Source organism: Balaenoptera borealis (assembly GCF_965194805.1).
Source record: "Balaenoptera borealis genome assembly, chromosome: 7".
NCBI classification, from domain to species: domain Eukaryota; kingdom Metazoa; phylum Chordata; class Mammalia; order Artiodactyla; family Balaenopteridae; genus Balaenoptera; species Balaenoptera borealis.
The window spans coordinates 114121807-114140613 of record NC_138864.1 but is presented as its reverse complement, the minus strand read 5'-3'; the positions used below and the strand labels follow the sequence as shown (position 1 = coordinate 114140613).

Here is an 18807-nt window from a genome sequence, read left to right as displayed (position 1 = left end):
TCATCTGGTACCATTTTGCTTGAGTTTGAAAGATTTCCTTTAGCATTTCTTGTACTTATAGTACAGTTCTCTTGGCAGTAAATAATTTCAAATTTAATTTTTCTGAAATGTCTTTATTTTATCCTCATTTTTTAAAAAAATTTTTATTTATTTATTTATCTATGGCTGTGTTGGGTCTTCGTTTCTGTGCGAGGGCTTTCTCTAGTCGCGGCAAGCGGGGGCCACTCTTCATCGCGATGCGCGGGCCTCTCACTACCACGGCCTCTCTTGTTGTGGAGCACAGGCTCCAGACGCGCAGGCTCAGTAGTTGTGGCTCACGGGCCCAGTTGCTCCGCGGCATGTGGGATCCTCCCAGACCAGGGCTCGAACCCGTGTCCCCTGCATTGGCAGGCAGATTCTCAACCACTGCGCCACCAGGGAAGCCCTATCCTCATTTTTTTGAACTATATTTTTATGAATATAGAATACTGGATTGACTGGTTTGTTTGTTGGTTTCTTCCAGCACTTTAAATATGTTGTTTCATTTTCTTCAGACCTCCATGTTTTAAGGATGAACAGTCAGGTACCATTTGTATCATTATTCCCCTGTTTATGTCTTTTTTCTCTGTTTTTGAGACTTTTTTCTTTAAGTTTTAAGCCTCTATGCGTTTGTTTTACTTTTCTATCGCTGCTGTAAGCAAATTACCATGAACAGTGGTTTAAGACCACACAAATGTAATACCATACAGTTTGGGAGATCAGAAGTCTAAGATTGGTGGTTGGGCTGTGTTTCTTCCAGAGACTCTGGGGAAGAACCCACTTCCTTGTCTTTTTCAGCTTGTTGAGGTGGCCTCCTTTTCCTGGCTCATGGCCCCGCCTCACTCTGACCTCTGCTTCTATACTCACCTCTTGTTCTCTGACTCTCCTGCCTCCCTTCTTCACTTATAAGGACCTCTGTGATGACATCAGGGCCCCCTCACACAGATAATCCAAAATAATCTCCTATGTCAACATCCTTAATGTAATCATACCAGAAAGGACTGTTTTGCCTTGTACGGTTTTCATAGTTTCTGGGCATTAGAATGTGGGCATATTTTTCTTGGTTGTTGTAGTGGGCATTATTCTAACTTACACATGGTTTTCTTTGTATTTATCCTGTTTTAGGTTCATTGATCTTTTTGGAACTGAAGGTTGACCTTTTTTTTTTTCCTACAAATTTGGAATATTTTCATCCGTGTATTTTCTGCTCCATCCTTTTCCTCTCCTTCTGGCATTCAATTATGTGTACTTTAGATGGCTTGCTATTGCCTCATAGGTCTTGGGAAAAAAAATAAAACATTTTAGTCTCTGTTTTTCAGATTATATAATTTGTATTGCTCTGTTTTCATGTTCACTGACCCCTTTTTGCAGTGTCCAATTTGCTCTTAAGTCCATTCAGTGATCATTTCAAAAAATTTTTCTTCCTCACGGATCACATCTTCTTGCTTCTTTGCGTGTCTAATACGATTGATTATATGCTGGGTAGATGACATATTGTACGGAGTCTGGCTTTTCTTTTGTTGTGACCTAGTTGATACTGTTTCAGCATTATATTCTATTCAGTTCCCTTCTTGCTTCACAAAATCCAAAAACAGTCTAGTATAAGGGATGGATGCTACTAGCCTAGTATAAAAAAAAAAATCAATAGGATGTGTTTCTTCCCAGGTTTATACAAATTTATTTGATCCCAGGATATGTTGTTGATTATATGACTACACTATATTAACTCTGTCATGATATTACAGATTTCAGAGGATTGATTGTTTATGGAAATAGCTTGAAAGCATGAAGATGATTTTTTCCAACGTGCACCACTGAATTCCAGGCTAGATCTCACTGTTGGCAGAGAAGCTGAACAGACCCCTTTTGTGGCTTTTTTGCCTCCCATGAGCTCACCTTAATAGTGAATCTACCTCTATTGAACAAAAATGGAAAAAGACAAAAGTGTACAGTAAACCCCAGTGAGAAGGAGTACTTAGGCTTCTTCATTATAAGAATCTTCACTTTTTCAAAAAAAAGTTCTTATTCATAGTAAGTATTTAATAATTGCTGGATTAATTTTAATGAGCAGAAGGAAAGTTTTTCAAATAAAGCCTTTCCTTTTTACTGTTCTCTGCTTCATTGTAGGTACTGGCTGTGCATTAGCATACAGCTAATATTGTCAAAGTTAGACAGCATGTGGTAGAATTTGAGAACATGAAATTATAGGTACAACCTAGAATCCTAAAATGCTAGTGCTAAACAGACCATAGCAGCCTACCGAAACCTCACCACTTAACATATAAAGAAACTGAATCCATGGAATTATTTTTTTTTTTTATAAATTTATTTATTTATTTATTTTTGGCTGTGTTGGGTCCTCGTTTCTGTGCGAGGGCTTTCTCTAGTTGCGGCGAGAGGGGGCCACTCTTCATTCCGCTGCGCAGGCCTCTCACTGTCGCGGCGTCTCCCGTTGCGGAGCACAGGCTCCAGACGCGCAGGCTCAGTAGTTGTGGCTCACGGGCTTAGTTGCTCCGCGCCATGTGGGATCTTCCCAGACCAGGGCTCGAACCCGTGTCCCCTGCATTGGCAGGCGGATTCTTAACCACTGCGCCACCAGGGAAGCCCTATGGAATTATTTTTGCCATAAATGTTACTCATATGGACAATAATTAAGTAAATAGTAATACTATTGCTGGTGGTATTTAGACTACTTACAGCATGTATTACAGTAGGATTTTAAAATACACCCATGTCCAGAAATCTTAATATTTGATAACATGGAAAAAAGCAATAAAACTTAATGGCATTGCTTCGTGGCAATAAAACAGCTTGTAAAAACTTGTATAGAAAAATATGGATTGAATGATGGTGCCACTGCAAATGACTTAAGTAAAATTTCTCATTTTGGGGACTAGGGTAGGGTGTCAGAGAGGGAAAATATCCCATGTGAGACAGTCCAGTTGAGGGAATTTAGTACAGGGGACTAGTTACAGGATGTTAGAAGAACTGAAAAGAGGTAACGCATAGATAGCAATCCATGGATTAGCAACTGCAGAAATTCTCTGCCTCCTCCAGAACTGGAGGGACAAAGGGAAAAGACGGTGTTATCAGCATTCAGGAGCCAGGGCCACTCAGCAGTGGTGGGACCTTGGACAAGTGGCCATTGATGGGCTGTGCAGTGAGGGTCATCGGGCAGGAGCTGGGACTCCAGAGGAGGGAATCAGACCACAGGAGTTGAGGTCACTGCTGGGGCTGCCTGTCTGTGCTGGGACCGTAGAGACAGGGGTGGCCTGGGGAGAATGCTTGCCAGTGGGAAATGGAAGCACAGAGGAGAATCAGCCACTGCCAGAGACACTGCTTGAAAAAAGAGAGCTAAGGAGAAATACATACTTGCGCTCTCCTCTCTTTCTACTGGCTAATTTTTATATTAATATTTTTGTTTCTTGCTCCTAGTCCTTTAATACATCTGGGCTTATATTTGTGTATGATGTGAGGTAGAATACTGATTTTATTTTTCTCTATTTTAGTGAGAAATATTCCCAGCGCCATTTGCTAAATTATCCATCATTTCTCCAGTAACTTACAATCCCACATCCCACATATTCTGTGTCCTCACACATATGAGTTTATTCTGCTCTCTCTATGCATTTCCTTTGACCTTTATGTCTTTTCTTAAGCAAACACCTTTATTTGAATTACTGTATCTTTGAATATTACATGACTCAATATTCAATAAGGATAATCTATTGTTCTTTATGTTTTCAAAATATTCTCAGCCATTTGTGAACCTTTATTCTTTGAAATTAATTATAGAATCAGTTTGACAAGATTCTTCAAAATAGTATTTCTCATATTCACTTGGAATTACGTTGAATTTATGTATTAATTTGGAGGAAATTCATATCATTAGAGTATTAAATTGTCCCATCGATGACTATGGCGTGGTTCTCCATTTCTTTAAGGTTTTTTTTTTATGTGTCCAATAGTTTAAAAATTTTCTGCATAAAAGTCTTATTGCTTTATTGTTTTTGTTGATATTATAGATGACATCCTATTTTTTATTATATTTTTACTTAGTTATTGCTAGAGATGGGGAGCACTTGATTTTTTATGTTGATAGTGTACCTTTCTTACGAGGTTTAATTTTTGGCCTGTGAATTTTCTTGGACTTTTGATGTATAGGATGATATTAGTGGAAATATTACCAGGTTTGCTTTTTTTCTTCCATGGCTTTTTCCTCCAATTTTATTTCCTTGACTTATTATGTTGGTCAAGACCTCCAATACTATGTTGAAAACTTTTGTTACTAGTGGATCATCTTGCCCCTTGAAAGGAATGCTTTGAATTTTCTTTATTCCAAATAATGTTTTCTCTAAGGATTTTGATAGATGACCTTTATCAGGTAAATAATTTGTGTTCTATTCCTAGTTTTCTAACAACTGATCCTAAAAGGCACTGAACTTTATTATTTTTTCTGCATCTTTTGGGATGATAATGTGGTTTATCTCACTTAAACCACAGTATGGTGAAATTATAATAATGTGTTTTCTTTTTTATTTTATTTTTATTGAGGTATAGTTAATTTACAATGTTGTGTTAGTTTCAAGTGTACAGCAAAGTGTTTCAGTTATACATATATATGTATACAAATATGTTCTTTTTCAGATTCTTTTCCATTTTAGGTTATTACAAGATAATGAGTATAGTTCATTGTGCTATACAGTAGGTCCTTGTTGTTTACGTGTTTTATATATAGTAGTGGGTATATGTCCATCTCAAACTCCTAATTTATCACCCCTCCCCTTCCCCCCACCTCCGCTATCCCTTTGGTAACCTTAAGTTTGTTTTCTGTGTCTGTGAGTCTATTTCTCTTTTGTAAATAAATTCATTTTGTACCATTTTTTTAAGATGCCACAAATAAGTGCTATCATATGATATTTGTCTTTCTCTGACTTATTTCACTTAATATGATAATCTGTAGGTCCATCCATGTTGTTGCAAATGGAATTATTTCATTCTTTGTTATTTTCTGATGTTGAAGTACTGTTAATTCTTGCAAAAACCCATAATGGATCACAATTTAGTTTTTATGTAACAGACCAGTAAAAGCAATTAGCTATTTTTTTTAAATGATTTTGGTATGTGTGATTATAAATATAATTTAGGTTAAAAGTTTGCTTTCTGCTGCTGCCCTTATCTGGTTTTGTTATTTCAGAAGCCATAGCATCATTTAATGAAACAAGTTTTATTAGACACTGTCTTTCTATAAAACTTGGGTAGAATTACTTGTAAAACATCTAAGTCTACTTGGCACATTTTGGGGTTGGGGGTGGAATGAGTAATGTTTTTGAAAACTTTCAATTTTTAAAACCAGTCTGATCTATCCAATTTCTGTATTTATTACACCAAATTTTGCATATTATATTTTTTCCAGAAATTTCTCTAGGTTTTCCAGTTTATTAGCATATAGATCTTTATAACATTCTTGTATGACTTTTAAACTCTATTATATCTTATCCTCTCTTGTTTTATTTTTTATTTTTTATTTTATTTATTTATTTTTAAGTTTTTTATTTTTTTAATTTTTTTTATTTTTACTTATTTATTTTTGGCTGTGTTGGTTCTTTGTTTCTGTGTGAGGGCTTTCTCCAGTTATGGCGAGCGGGGGCCACTCTTCATCGCGGTGCGCGGGCCTCTCACTGTCGCGGCCTCTCGTTGCGGAGCACAGCTCCAGACGTGTAGGCTTAGTAGTTGTGGTGCATGGGCTTAGTTGCTCCGCGGCATGTGGGATCTTCCTGGACCAGGGCTCGAACCCGTGTCCCCTGCATCGTCAGGCAGACTCTCAACCACTGCGCCACCAGGGAAGCCTCTTGTTTTATTTTTTAATAAAGCAAAATAGTTTTCCATTTTCCATTTTTTGTTATTTGGTTTTACAAGACCACCTTGTTCGTCTTGAAAAAAAAAAAAAAACCAAACCCAGATTTTCGTATTGTTGATTATCTCCATTATTTACTGTCCATGTCACTGATCGCTGCCTTGGGCCTTTTGTTACAGGACTAGGGCTAGGACTGGGAGTCAGGGGCCTGCAGCAGTCGGGAGAAAGGAAGGGTTGGAAGACTTGCCCTTATTTCTGTTCTGATTTCCCAACCCAGGGTTGTCTGTCCTGCCATCTGACAGCAAGTGGAATAAGGGCTTGACTAGTAAGAAGGAGGATGAGACTTGAAGAGAGATGGAGAATAGTATTCCGGGGAGGAGCATAGTGCAGAAAGTCAGAAAGCCTCACACCAGGGACTTCTCTGGTGGTCCAGTGGTTAAAACTTCGCCTTCCAATGCAGGGGGTGTGGGTTCGATCCCTGGTCAGGGAGCTAAGATCCCACATGCCTTGCAGCCAAAAAACAAAAACATCAGACAGAAGCAATATTGTAACAAATTCAATAAAAACTTTAAAAAAAATGGTCCACGTCAAAAAAATCTTAAAAAAAAAAAAAAAAAGGAAGAAAGAAAACCTCACACCTTAACTGTGGACGGAAAGAAAGTTGTTATGACTTTAGGACAATAAATGGCAATGGATGCACTTAGTTCAGGGGCTGTCTTTGTTTTCCTCCTAAGTCATATACTACCAGAAAGGCAATATTTGAAGTTTTCACAAGAGTATAATACATGCTAGGTTGAACAGACAATTGAATATCTGTCATTAATACACCAATGTATTCTTATCAGTAAATGACTCATTCTAGCAAATCCTGGGGATGATTATGGTTATTAGGGCCAGTGCCTTATAGGATGTTAAGTCTAGATTAATCTGAATGATGAAAAATAACTATTTCTAGTAAGAATTTTAAAAATTACCTTTACTCTAACTTGTTCCAAAAATAAACTAAGTGTTTTTGTGCTAACAATAATAGAACTGTCTTTATTCTGAAAAGCTAATTACTATAATTCCTCTTGTGGCTGTTCAATGATCTTGGATTGATTCTGAAATGCCAGTGGAACTGCCACTGACAGCTATTTACCTCTGTTTATTGTCTTTGCTGTTAATCTATCACCAAGGCTGAGAATATGGCTTAAATGTGCTCTATAGTACTGTGGAAGCCTTCTGATACCGAAGGGTTCGAAAGTATTTAAGCAATTTTCCGTCCTGTCAAACCCAGAGGAATAAGTTCATACTCAGCAGGTTCTGCATTTTTATTTGTCATTAGGCCTAGTCAAGACTGGGGGAAAAAAGAAGAAAATGGTATTTCCTCCATGGATGAAGGGATACAGTATGGTCAGATAAATATTGCCCTGAGAAGTACTTGTTGAAGGCAAGGGAAATATTTTGGAAAAGTTCGGGAGATGAGATAGTGGCTCAAATCCATAGATAAACTTAAATGAGTCATTTAAGTGCAGCCAGAAAAACCTTAAGCTGAGTAACAGAGGATCGGGTAATAGGCCGGAAAGAATTTTAGTAAATTCTCACTTCATTCTCCTCTGCCTCCTTGTTCTACTAATTGAATAAAATTGTATGTAAAATTCACAACTGAGTGCTTTTTAACATCGAAGGTGTTCAATAATGAAGTATGTTCTTTACTTTTCAGTTTTTATTCTACTTTCTTTCCTCCTTTCGGTCCCTTTGTGTTCCTTTTCTCTTTGCATTTATACATAATCAGGTTTCTGTTGTTCAGATTAATGCAAGTGCAAAAGTAGTTCAAAGTACCAGATAAACACAACTATCTGGGAACCAAGTTAGTGGAAATTGACTTCACAAATCTCAGTTAACAAAGTTTTTTTCCCATTTATAAGATAGAGAGGAGGCATATGGAAACAAGCTGATAATATATAGGTTTTCCTTTTTCTTTCTAAGTCAATCTTTTAGATTTTGAGCTAGAGTTAGTATTAACTTCTTTTAAAAGTTTGTTTACTTCATTAAAAATTGATACTCAAAATGTATTATAATAAAGCCTTACTGAACGACTGTTAGCAGTATCTACTAAAGTTAAAAAAAAAAAACTTACGGCATAGCAATTGTACTCATCGTATGTACCACAAGAGGGTATGTATCCACCAAGAGATAGACACAAGAAAGTTTATATCATTAATAGCCCCAAACTGGAAACAGCCAGATGTTTACCAGCAGAAGAGTAGGTAAATACACTTTTCTGTTACTCAAAAATAACAATGAGCAAAAGATATCAGACACAAAAGAGTACATATTGTATGATTCATCTTATATGAAGTTCAAGTTCAAACAAATTGAATCTACGGTATAGAAGTCAGAATAGCGGGTACTAATTGGTTGGTGAGAGGAGTGTAAATAGATTGGGCAGGGACACATGGAAACCTTCTGGTTGCTGTAAACTGCCTAAAGCTTGATCTGGATGGAGATTTACATATGTGGATAAAAATGTCCATCAAACTGTATAAGACAATGTGGGCACTATCTGTATGCATAACCAAGCATATTGTTTCATTTTAGTTCATCCCTAAAAGGGTAAGTGATACTAAAATATATATTAAAAAAATTTTTTTTTTTTTTACTAAGGCAGAGATATTATGCTACTTTGTTGCAGAATTTTAATGTTGGGTTGGCTTTTCATTTTGTGGCTACTGTAGAGTGAACTGAGCTCTTACTGTGTTTGATTTTGATCCTCAAAGCTGCTTTACTCTTCAGAATGTTTTCAATTGAGGATTATTATTTTGCATTGCATTGCTCTTACACAGATTTGAAGTAGTTTGAGGAGGTTTTAGGTAAAAAGGAAAAGCTTGCCTGAAGTTTGAAAATTTTTCTAAGGATGGGTTGCATATGTAAACATAATATATTTAATATATAATATATAACTATATATTATAATTATATATAAATATATATATTAAGTGTAGTATAGAAGCTGTCTTAAACCATGTATTTTATCTTTTTTATATTCTTTTAATTCTATGTACATTGGTCATTTAATGGGAGTAGATAACACAAGGAGCTTTTGTATTAAACTAACGATTAATTTAAGGCTGAAAATACATAAAAGCAAAAAATGGCTATCAGTGAGGATTTGTGATCAAGCCATCAAAATTTAGATATTTCAGTTTATGTGTATTAATGATTGATCCAAGGTTTCCCACTTTACTCATGGCTAACAGCTTTCAGTAAGTAGTTTTCAAAGGCCTTTTGATTATAGGCAGTGGGCGTGGGGTTTCTAGGTTTCCTGAGGAACTCTTAAGCACTAACCTCTTGCTTCCTTTTGCCTCTTGTTTTTACAGGCTGCCCTGCAAGTCGGGGGCCACGGAGAAAGGCTGCACCAGTGTCGGGAGGTCATGCTGCTAACTTACAAATCCATCCCCATGCAAGTGGATGGGGAGCCCTGTAGGTTGGCCCCGGCTATGATTCGGATCTCGCTGAGGAATCAGGCCAACATGGTACAGAAGAGCAAGAGGAGGACGTCCATGCCTTTACTCAATGAGTGAGTCTGCCCTTGCCCACCTTTGTGAACATGGAGACCGTGGAGAGGAGGGCACTGAGCATGCGCATGGTCAGGGGCCTCCCTGTGCTGGGGAAGGAACAAGTCCGGGAAACTCGGCAGCTCCCTGGTCTCTCGCGCATATTTCTTCTTCACGTTTACTATACGGTGACCACACCCTTCTTTCAGAAGTTATTGCTGTACGATGTGTTAGAGTGAGGATGCCTTTTCACTGACCACTTGAGTATATACTTACTGGGACCAGCAGAAGATCACTGAGTGATTCAGGGTCGTAAAATGTGTCCTGTTAAATGTGTTCTTTTTTGTTGAAGAAGGCACGCTGTTGGCCTCCTCTTTACCCTGGTCACTTGGAGAGTGTTGGTTTCTCTGAGCTGGATTTGGCTCCCCTCTCTCCATGTTGTATCCCCTTCTGCCCTTTCCCAATGCTCCCATTTTGGGGTCCTGTGTACTCTGATGCTTCAATTCAATTTTGCCATTCTGGGTGGCATCCTGTTGTCTAGATGAAACTTGACCCACGACTCAATGCCTAAACAAAATGTATCCCTCCTGGACCCTTTCCTTTCTTGGGTGTTTTGATAAACTGATTTGGACAAGGTGATAATGACTAGATATTTTGAGTGCATTTTATAGAGTCCCTTAATCTAATTTCGATTGAAATGTCTTTTTGGGGTTGGAGAAAGGGATGGAGAAAGATGGGGATTTGGGGTATCTTTTAGAGTATCTTTTATATATCATGCACCTATGCCTGACCTGACTCAAGGTAAGGACGTTTTAGGGTTCAGCCTTGGGCCATTCTTCTGTCACAGTGAGGGTCCCTCCAAGGTGCTCCTCCTATTTGTGGCCTGTGATGCATGGTTACCTATTTGTACTGAATGGCTGGCTTCCTCTAGTGCCTGTGAAGGAAGGGCATGCTTTGCCATGTATTTATTGAGTCAATGTGACAACTACAGAAGTGCCTAGAATGAACCAATGACACAGGTGTCGTCGCTCCCTGCCAAAGCTTCACCTCTCTTTCTGAGATGGCAGATGTTGAAGAACAGCATTCGACAGGGCTTGTGAAGTGTTTTAGTTTTTAGTGTCTGCTTCTAAGCTTGAAGCTGGGGTGAGGGATCTTCTCTCCTCTGCATCCTCCTTTTCCAGAGTCAATCTGGGCTCCCCTAGCACTTTTCCTAGATCGTTATCCAGAGGGCTTGTTTAGTTGCCTTTTTCATTTTGTTTACATTTTGCAGCTAGTGAAACTCTTAGCTCATTTCTGCTGCTTTCTCTATCCTCTGCCTTTACCACTATTAGGTTGAATATACACTTTGTGAGTTTCAGGCAGTGTGTCAGCAATAGTATATGGTTGACCATATTCTCTCTTGAAACATTAGAGTTAAGCCGTGAACTATTGGTTGAAGAGAAAGTTCTGAACTACTAAGTGAAAAGCCCTCTCTGAGATAGTCCAGGTTGTTTTGGATCACTTGTAGATCGTTTGTTAACAGAGCTAAAAATTCTTAATATCTACAGGCAAACAGCTCCCATTTTCATGCCTGGTGCTTCTACGCTTAATAACCTTATGAGACATGAAATTGTTTTCGGGTGTTTAGTTTCAAGCAGTTTTTGCCCTTGAGAAAGAATTTGTATTTGCTCAGAAACTGTATTAAGAATTTATTTGGGCTTTCTTCTCGTATAAAAACAAATGGAAAGAGTTGTTTTCTTTTTGTACACACGGCACATATGACAGATGATGTGACTTCATAGATTTAGCCGGGAAGGTGTTCAAGAAGCAGCCTCAACTCAAAAATGCAGTTATTTCCCACCAGGGGGCAGTGGTGTCTCCATCCAAGCAGCCTCAGGCTGTAGGAAAGACTTGCGTGAAATGGCAGTTAATAATATTGTTTCCATTTCTTAAAAGGACACATGTAAATCTTAAAGATTAGCCAAGATCTTTATTACAACTTATTATTAAAATTATCATTCAACACATTTTTAGAAAATCTCTCACCACTACTCTTTTTCACCCTCTGTAATTAGATTGCTTCTTTCTATTTCAGTAGAAATCTTTGTTTGGAAATCTAACTTCTTCCACTGGATTTCCAAGTGGAGTTTCCAGTTTAAGGGCGGCCTGGCCACTAATATCTTCTTACAAGTTTTCTTCCACCGTCTGAGTCCTCCAAGCTTTTCTCTGTTTAGGCCACAGTGTGCAAAATTCACTATTGCAGCCAAGGCAGAAAGAGATTATTGAAAGATAATTCTTTCTTCCTTCTTTCCTTCCTTTATTTTTTCCATCCTTCTTTCCCTTTTTCTCCTTTCTCTCTTTCTTACTTTTCACTGTTTCTTCTGCATCATTTGCATGCCTTCTTTTTGAAGAAAGAGAGCTGTTTTAGTTTAAAAACCTGTGTGTATCTGTGTTAGGGGGAAGGGAGTTTCTCAGTCAGAAAGGGGTAGCTTTTCAATTCATCTTAAGGACTTATCCTCCTTTCACATAGCATGTTAACATGAATATTTGAGATTTTAGGGCTGTGGCCCCCCTTTCTGCTGAAATGCTGGTGTTCCTCATAGATTTGCCCCTTCTCTGGGAAATCACATCTGCAGCACAAGTTCCCTCTATGACTGATAAGCTAGTGTGTCTCAGATCTGTGTCTTCAGCCCAGGCTTTCTTCTAAAAACTGAAGACTCATACCCAAATATCTTAGTTGACGTCTTTATCTGCATATCTCATAGTCACCTCCACTTTTACACGTCCCCTGCGTTGTTTGAACTCTTCCTTCTGTTTATTTCCCACACCTTCAACTCTCACGCCATCTTTCCCCTCTGCTAGTAACACAGCCTTAGTTGCGGAGCCGTATTCATTACCTCTCGTCAGCATTGCTAAAATACGCTCAATTCATTTCCTTGTTTCCAGCGTTGCTGCCCTTCACACTGTGTCTTTTCCAATAGATGGATTAGAATGATCTTTCTGAAAATGTAAAACCTATATTCCTTGGCTTTACCGAACTTTTTTTTTTAATTAATTAATTAATTTATTTATTATTTATTTTTATGGCTGTGTTGGGTCTTCATTTCTGTGCGAGGGCTTTCTCTAGTTGTGGCAAGTGGGGACCACTCTTCATCGCGGTGCACGGGCCTCTCACTATCACGGCCTCTCTTGTTGCGGAGCACAGGCTCCAGACGCGCAGGCTCAGTAGTTGTGGCTCACGGGCCCAGTTGCTCCGCGCCATGTGGGATCTTCCCAGACCAGGGCTCGAACCTGTGTCCCCTGCATTGCCAGGCAGATTCTCAACCACTGCGCCGCCAGGGAAGCCCTTTACCGACCTTTTTGATCATCGCCTTGGTCCTCTTCTTCCTGTGCTCCTGAGCATATTGCTATTTCTGGAGCAGTACGTACGGCCTGTCTCGTGTATCATTATATTTTTGCCCTCCAGTTGCTCTTCTCGAGGTTTCCTCCTCACCCGCTTTCATCTGCTAGCTCCTGCTCGAGTTCAAACTCCATCGAAATAATCACTTACCCTAAGAATCCTTTTCTATCTGCTTCTAGCCATTAAATACACCACTCAGCGCTCCTATAGTATTCTCGTTACTTCTCTCACACCATTTATCAAAACCAGTCTAAGTATTGGTTTGCTTGTCTTCCCTGCTCCTTGGGGAGACCCCGGGGTTTTCCTCATAGGGTCCCCAGTGCCTCGTGTGTCTGAGACTTACGGTTACATGTTGAACAAGGATCGGTTCTATAATGTGCTATCTGTTAGCTTTCTCAGAAATTGTTTCTAAAGTAACATAAATCTGAAACCTCGTGAATATAAAAATAATATAGAAAATGTCTTGGTCACATTTTATGGCAGAAGTGGAAGATATATACTTAAGAATTTCAAGATCTGGTGCACATGGATGGCTGGAAGAATTCCCATGAGAAACAGCTAAATAGGAAGCTTTCATGATGCCACTGGATCTTCATGTATGCAAAAAGAAAAAAAATTTTTTCTAAAAAAAATTTCTTGGCTTATGATCCTATTTGCTATTACTATATATAAACTGAAAGGCTAGGCCCGTTATGTTCACTCTCCCCTCCCCTCTCCACCCCATTGGTACAGGAGCATATGTCACTTATGGCTTATGAATCTACTTGAAATATGACTCCAATAAATATCTTCCCCCCTAAAAGTAATAGAGCAGATTTGTTTAGGTTCATATTCATGTACTAGTAACATGACAGCCAGATAAATTTGATTATGTTCTCTATTTGAAAGGCACTTTTGAGGGAGATCAGAAATTCTGCATTATTCAGGTGCGTAGGAAGATCTCAGCCTGAGTTCACTAGCAATTAAGACAACATTGCTAAGGGTGATTGTATTATCCAAGGGCAAGATTTCTAGTTGGCAAACTTTGGGCAACCGACTTCCACCAACCTGGGCTGCTGAGAAGTATCGTTGGTTACAACTGATAGCCCTTTGAGGATGACAAGGAGTTAATTCATGGGTGGCTTTATATGAGAATTTATGTACCCAGTGGAAAAGAGGGTTGGGGGGGGTATGTCTATTGCAGTTATAGTGAAACTGTTCAAATGGTCTAAGAGAGTGGAGAGAATAATGATGTAAAAGTGACAGGAAATTTGGGGTTTAGATTCTTCAGTTCCACATTTTGTCTTTTCTGGTAGCCATCGAAGACCCTCTCCTTTATAAAAGAAGGGAGAGCAGAGAGAAGTCTGTGGTTTCACTCCTCTACCAAGAATATGAGTGGAATTACAGCATCACTGTGATAAAATTAGGCTTTCTTGGTATTACCTTCGGATTTCTTAGAAAGCCTTCTTTGTTTAACTGAAGGAAGTTAAAGATTTTGTCGAGTCTCTCTTTTGAAGACGGTTGTCTTTTGACACGAATATTCCAGCAAAGCCCTGGAATCATGAGGACTATGTTGAAGGATGCAGTTTACCTTGATTCTGCTCTGAGTTGACTGTGCCAGCCTACCACCCGTGTGTGTGTGTGCGCGCGTGCGTGTGTGTGCGCGTGTGTGCACACGTGTGTGTGTGTGCGTGTGCGCGCGCGCACAGATGGATGCCCAGTGAGACCGAGAGCCGGAGGGGACCGCGGTAACCCTCTCTCCCGCCGCCCCGTGCAGCATCCGCGCACCTCCAGCATCTGCCGGCGCCCCGCCTCGTGCTCCAGTCTGTGGCTTGCCTGAGAGCCGGCCCTGCCATGTGTCCTGTTGGCTTCGTCGCTATCACTGGCTTTTTGATTATTTCCGTGGCTGGCTTGATTTTCTTTTTCTTTTCATTTACTGTTTGGTGATGCGCTCATTTAATTTCTGTTTAAATTTTGTGTGTCTCTCTTTCTCTCTCCTGGCTTGTTCCCTGTCTGTCCACGCTGTTTTGCTGACTGTCTTCGCTGCTCATTCCCTGCTGCCTCTAGTATCCATCAGGTGCAAGCTGCGGACCTGCGGAGAGTGTCTGCCCCCCCAGGCTCCTTCACCATGTGAGTACAAAGGCGTTCCGTTTTTACGTTGTGTCTCTCACCTTCATCTCCTCCTCAGGGCCAGACTACCTGCATCCTCTTCCTTCACAGGTCTGCTTCTTAGACAAAGAACCACCTCACTGTAATTGTCTGCTTTAGCCCTTCTTTGATTTGAGATGCAGCTGTGAAATTCTTTGTGTTCTATTTGTCTCAGTCCTCTGAGTTCTCAGTTTAATTTTTTGATTAGGTACTTTAGGGTCCAGAGTTGCATGGGGTTTTATAAAATTCCATACTAAGCATTGGTTTCTATGGAAAGTCTGTAAACACATTAGACCATTCCATTATCTATAGCTCAGGGATGACCTTGAAGAAGCTCCCGCTGCACTTGATCCTGTGGACGGACCCCTGAAATTATGCGTGGAGCTTTGATTGTATGTACGTGCATCTGTGGATTTTTCTGGGTTGAGGACCCATAGTTGTAATAAAAGATCAATGACCCAAAGCTGTTAATGAGTTAGCGAAGTGCAATTTGTACATAGTAATTTGTACTTAACACACTCTATGCTTTTATATTTTTCTGGTGAAAAACAGAAAGAAAATGTTTTTTAGCGCTTCACTTCAGGACTTTTTTTATGCTGTTGCCTCTGTCTTGCCCTTCTTTCTTTTCTCCATCTTACATATACTTTTGTTATGTTTCAGGTACTGTTACAGGTGCTTTACACAGGTTAACTAACTTACTCCCCCAACCACCTTATTGCCATATGTTGTATTATTATCTCCATGTTATACATGAGGAATCTGACGCACAGAGAAGTTGAGTAATTTGACGAAGGTCACACAGCTAATAAGTGTTAGACTGGGATTCATACTCCCACAGCCTGGTTTCAAAATTCATGCTCATAACAATTTATAATCTGCCGCTTTTCATCTATCAGTGTCCTATGTATTTCTCAGGGCCCAGCTGAATAACTGCCTTTTCTAAGAATTGTACCTTGATTCTTGTTGGCAGAACTAGTTACATCCTCATTGGAGTTCACTATTTATACTATTATTGTACTTATTATAGTTCTCAAGGTATAATCGATCGGCACTAATTATATTAGCTGTATATCTGTGTGTATCCCACACTATACTTAGGCCACTTGAAATCATTTACAGTATCTTCTTATGACCCTTTGTGTTCCCAGCCTTGATCACAGACCTTAACACAAAGTATTCTGAAACTAAACAGAATTGTTGGTTGGTTGGTAGAATGAATGAATGAAAGAATGCATGTCTAAATAGAACTCTGCAATATGTAACATCTAGGGATATGCAAAGTAATTCCTAAAGTTCAGTTATGTATCATTTTACTTTCAACCCTAGTCTTGTGGATACATGTTTATTTACTCATTTATGACAAAATACTTTTCCAAAAATATTATTTTGTACTTGCTCTATGTCAGACACTATTTTCTGCTTTGTATTTAGTGGTGAGCACGACAGCTCTATACCTTCATGGAACTTAAAATTGAGCGGTCAAAGAATCAGCAAGAAAATAACATTTAATTTCCAATTTGGAGGTTATTGCTGGGGTATGTTACATATACCCCATAAGGCCTGTTCAATAAATTTGTGTCCAAAGAATGGCTCTCAGTGATCATTATTTTCAGCAGCTCTATTGATAGAGTTCAAGGAATTGAGAGTATCAACAATAGGAGTCCAGGTGATATTTGTCATATTTCTGTCACCTTTTAAGTTTTAGTTGTGTTTAAGTTTTCATCATATAATTTGAATGAGGTTCTTTTTTTCTTTTTCCAGGTGTGTATGCTATAATAAGGTGAACTGTCATGTTTGTTTTCATGGCATGTAACAGGCAGTCCACCTAGATGTGGCCACTTAAAACCTGAATATTTATCTAAAATATTTTATATTTGTATGTGCTATATTAATTACTGCATATTATAGATTTTATGTCTCTAACTGATGAAAGATTTATATAATAAATATTAAATTAGAGTATTATTTAAAAAATTCAATAACAGAACTCTTTCAAATAGAGCAAGGAACACAGAGAAAAATCCAAGCACAATGAGTATTGTATTTATATATTATGACAGTGGCAACTTAGCTTAGACCCACTCTCATGCTGTTATTGCGGCAGTGTTTAAGAATCACATTAACCTTGCTCTGGTCCTCACGAAAGTCAGGACTCTGTATCTTGAGCTAAACTTTGTCTGACCTTTCTTTTTTTCTTTTAACTCTTGGATCAGCCACTCTCTGCTCAAAACAACTCTTTTTTACAGATAATCTTTCCTTTGGGAGAAGCGTCTCTTTCTGCTGTTCCTAAAGTAAAGTTGCTTTTCTAAAGCAACTTAAATTTTCCTTTCTCTCTAGCTTTCTAATGACTTCTTTAATTAGGGAGGGGGTCACGATCTTGACAACATGATGCATAAATTATTAGGAATGGCAACATACTATTAACATCTGCGTACATGGGAAATTTCAGCTTTACACAAAGAAGAATCTTGAAACTTCCGTTTTGATCATATATGACCACATATGAATGCTAAATTTTAATCAAAGGGATTTAGTGGCTTCATCAAATAGAACAAAACAAAGTAAATAGAATATTTCACCACAGATTTTATGTACTGTAGCTTTTTTTTTTTTTTTTTTTTTTGACGTCAGAGAAGAGTTATAATTCCCAGAGTTGGCATATGACCTAATTAGTAATCTGGCCATTCTTACTTTCTTTTTTTTCTTTTTTATTGAGATCTAATTGACATATAACATTGTATCAGTTTCAAGTGTAAACATAATGATTCAGTGTTTGTGTATATTGTGAAATGATCATCATAGTAAGTTAGTTAATATCCATCACCACATGGAGTTACAATAGTTTTTTCTTGTGATGAGCACTTTTAAGATCTCTCTTAGCAACTTTCAAATAGTCAATACCTATAGTCACCATGCTGTACATTACATCCCCAAGACTTATTTATTTTATAATGGTGTTATTTTATATTTATTATTATAATAAGTATTTTATATTTATTATTTTATAATGGTATTTATGAAGGTATTATTATATAATACCTTTAACCCCCTTCACCCATTTCACCCTTGTCTCCCCAGTGCTGCTATAAGAATTATTAGACCAGCACCTCAATTAATAAATTCATTATAATTAAGTGACTTCATAGTAGAATCCTCATTGAAGACTACCTACATGCACTGTATCTCATAAATCATGAATGTTCACATTAAATGGTCATGCTCAAAAAGCCCCAAAAGGTGTGTAACTGTAAAATGAGTCTCTGGAATGCTTTCAACTTTTAGCATTGCTTTTCATTAAGTTCTATTTCCCTCCTGCTCTTCCCCTACCAAAATGAAATAATGTGAACTGTTTACATCTAATTTATTCATTTTTCATCTTTCAAAAATATTATTCAGTGTCTGCTTTAGATATCAGATACTCTGTGGGAGACTGGAGATAAGAGATTAGAAAGCTAAGGTTTCTGCCTTGGAGAAATGGACACACCAGGAACAGACCCACTTGTGTTGCCTACAGGACAATTACAACGCAATGTGACAAGCATCCAAATAGAAATTCTGGTTGTACTTCCATGTGAATAGCTGTTTTTTGACTCTTTATTATATTTGTTTTTGTGTTTTAGTATTTAAAATTAATATAGGTTCAAATTGACTTTTTTGATATATATTTCTCACTTTTCAGACGTATGGATTCATATAACTAGCACCATAATCAGGATACAAAATGGTTCGATCACCCCAAAAAACCTGCTTTGTAATCTATGCCCTTTATGGTCATACCCCCTAATCCCTGCATCTCTCATCTCAAACTCCAGCAACCACTGATTGCTACAGTTCTGTATTTTAGAGAATGCCCTATAAATGGAATCATACAATATGCAACCCTTAAAACT

General features: G+C 38.3%; 1 protein-coding gene across 9 annotated transcripts in view; it reads left to right on the top strand.

Annotated features, from left to right (window-relative positions):
- Nucleotides 1–18807, top strand: part of DGKI (diacylglycerol kinase iota) — a 477321-nt gene that overhangs the window by 311988 nt on the left and 146526 nt on the right. For 8 of the 9 annotated variants that reach the window (XM_082398061.1, XM_082398058.1, XM_082398057.1 and 5 more), the window contains 2 exons: nucleotides 9235–9434; nucleotides 14837–14899. In XM_082398061.1, the coding sequence (XP_082254187.1) occupies nucleotides 9235–9434; nucleotides 14837–14899 (263 nt within the window). The remainder of the gene's footprint in view (nucleotides 1–9234; nucleotides 9435–14836; nucleotides 14900–18807) is intronic. The other variant, XM_082398060.1, reaches the window with a different exon arrangement.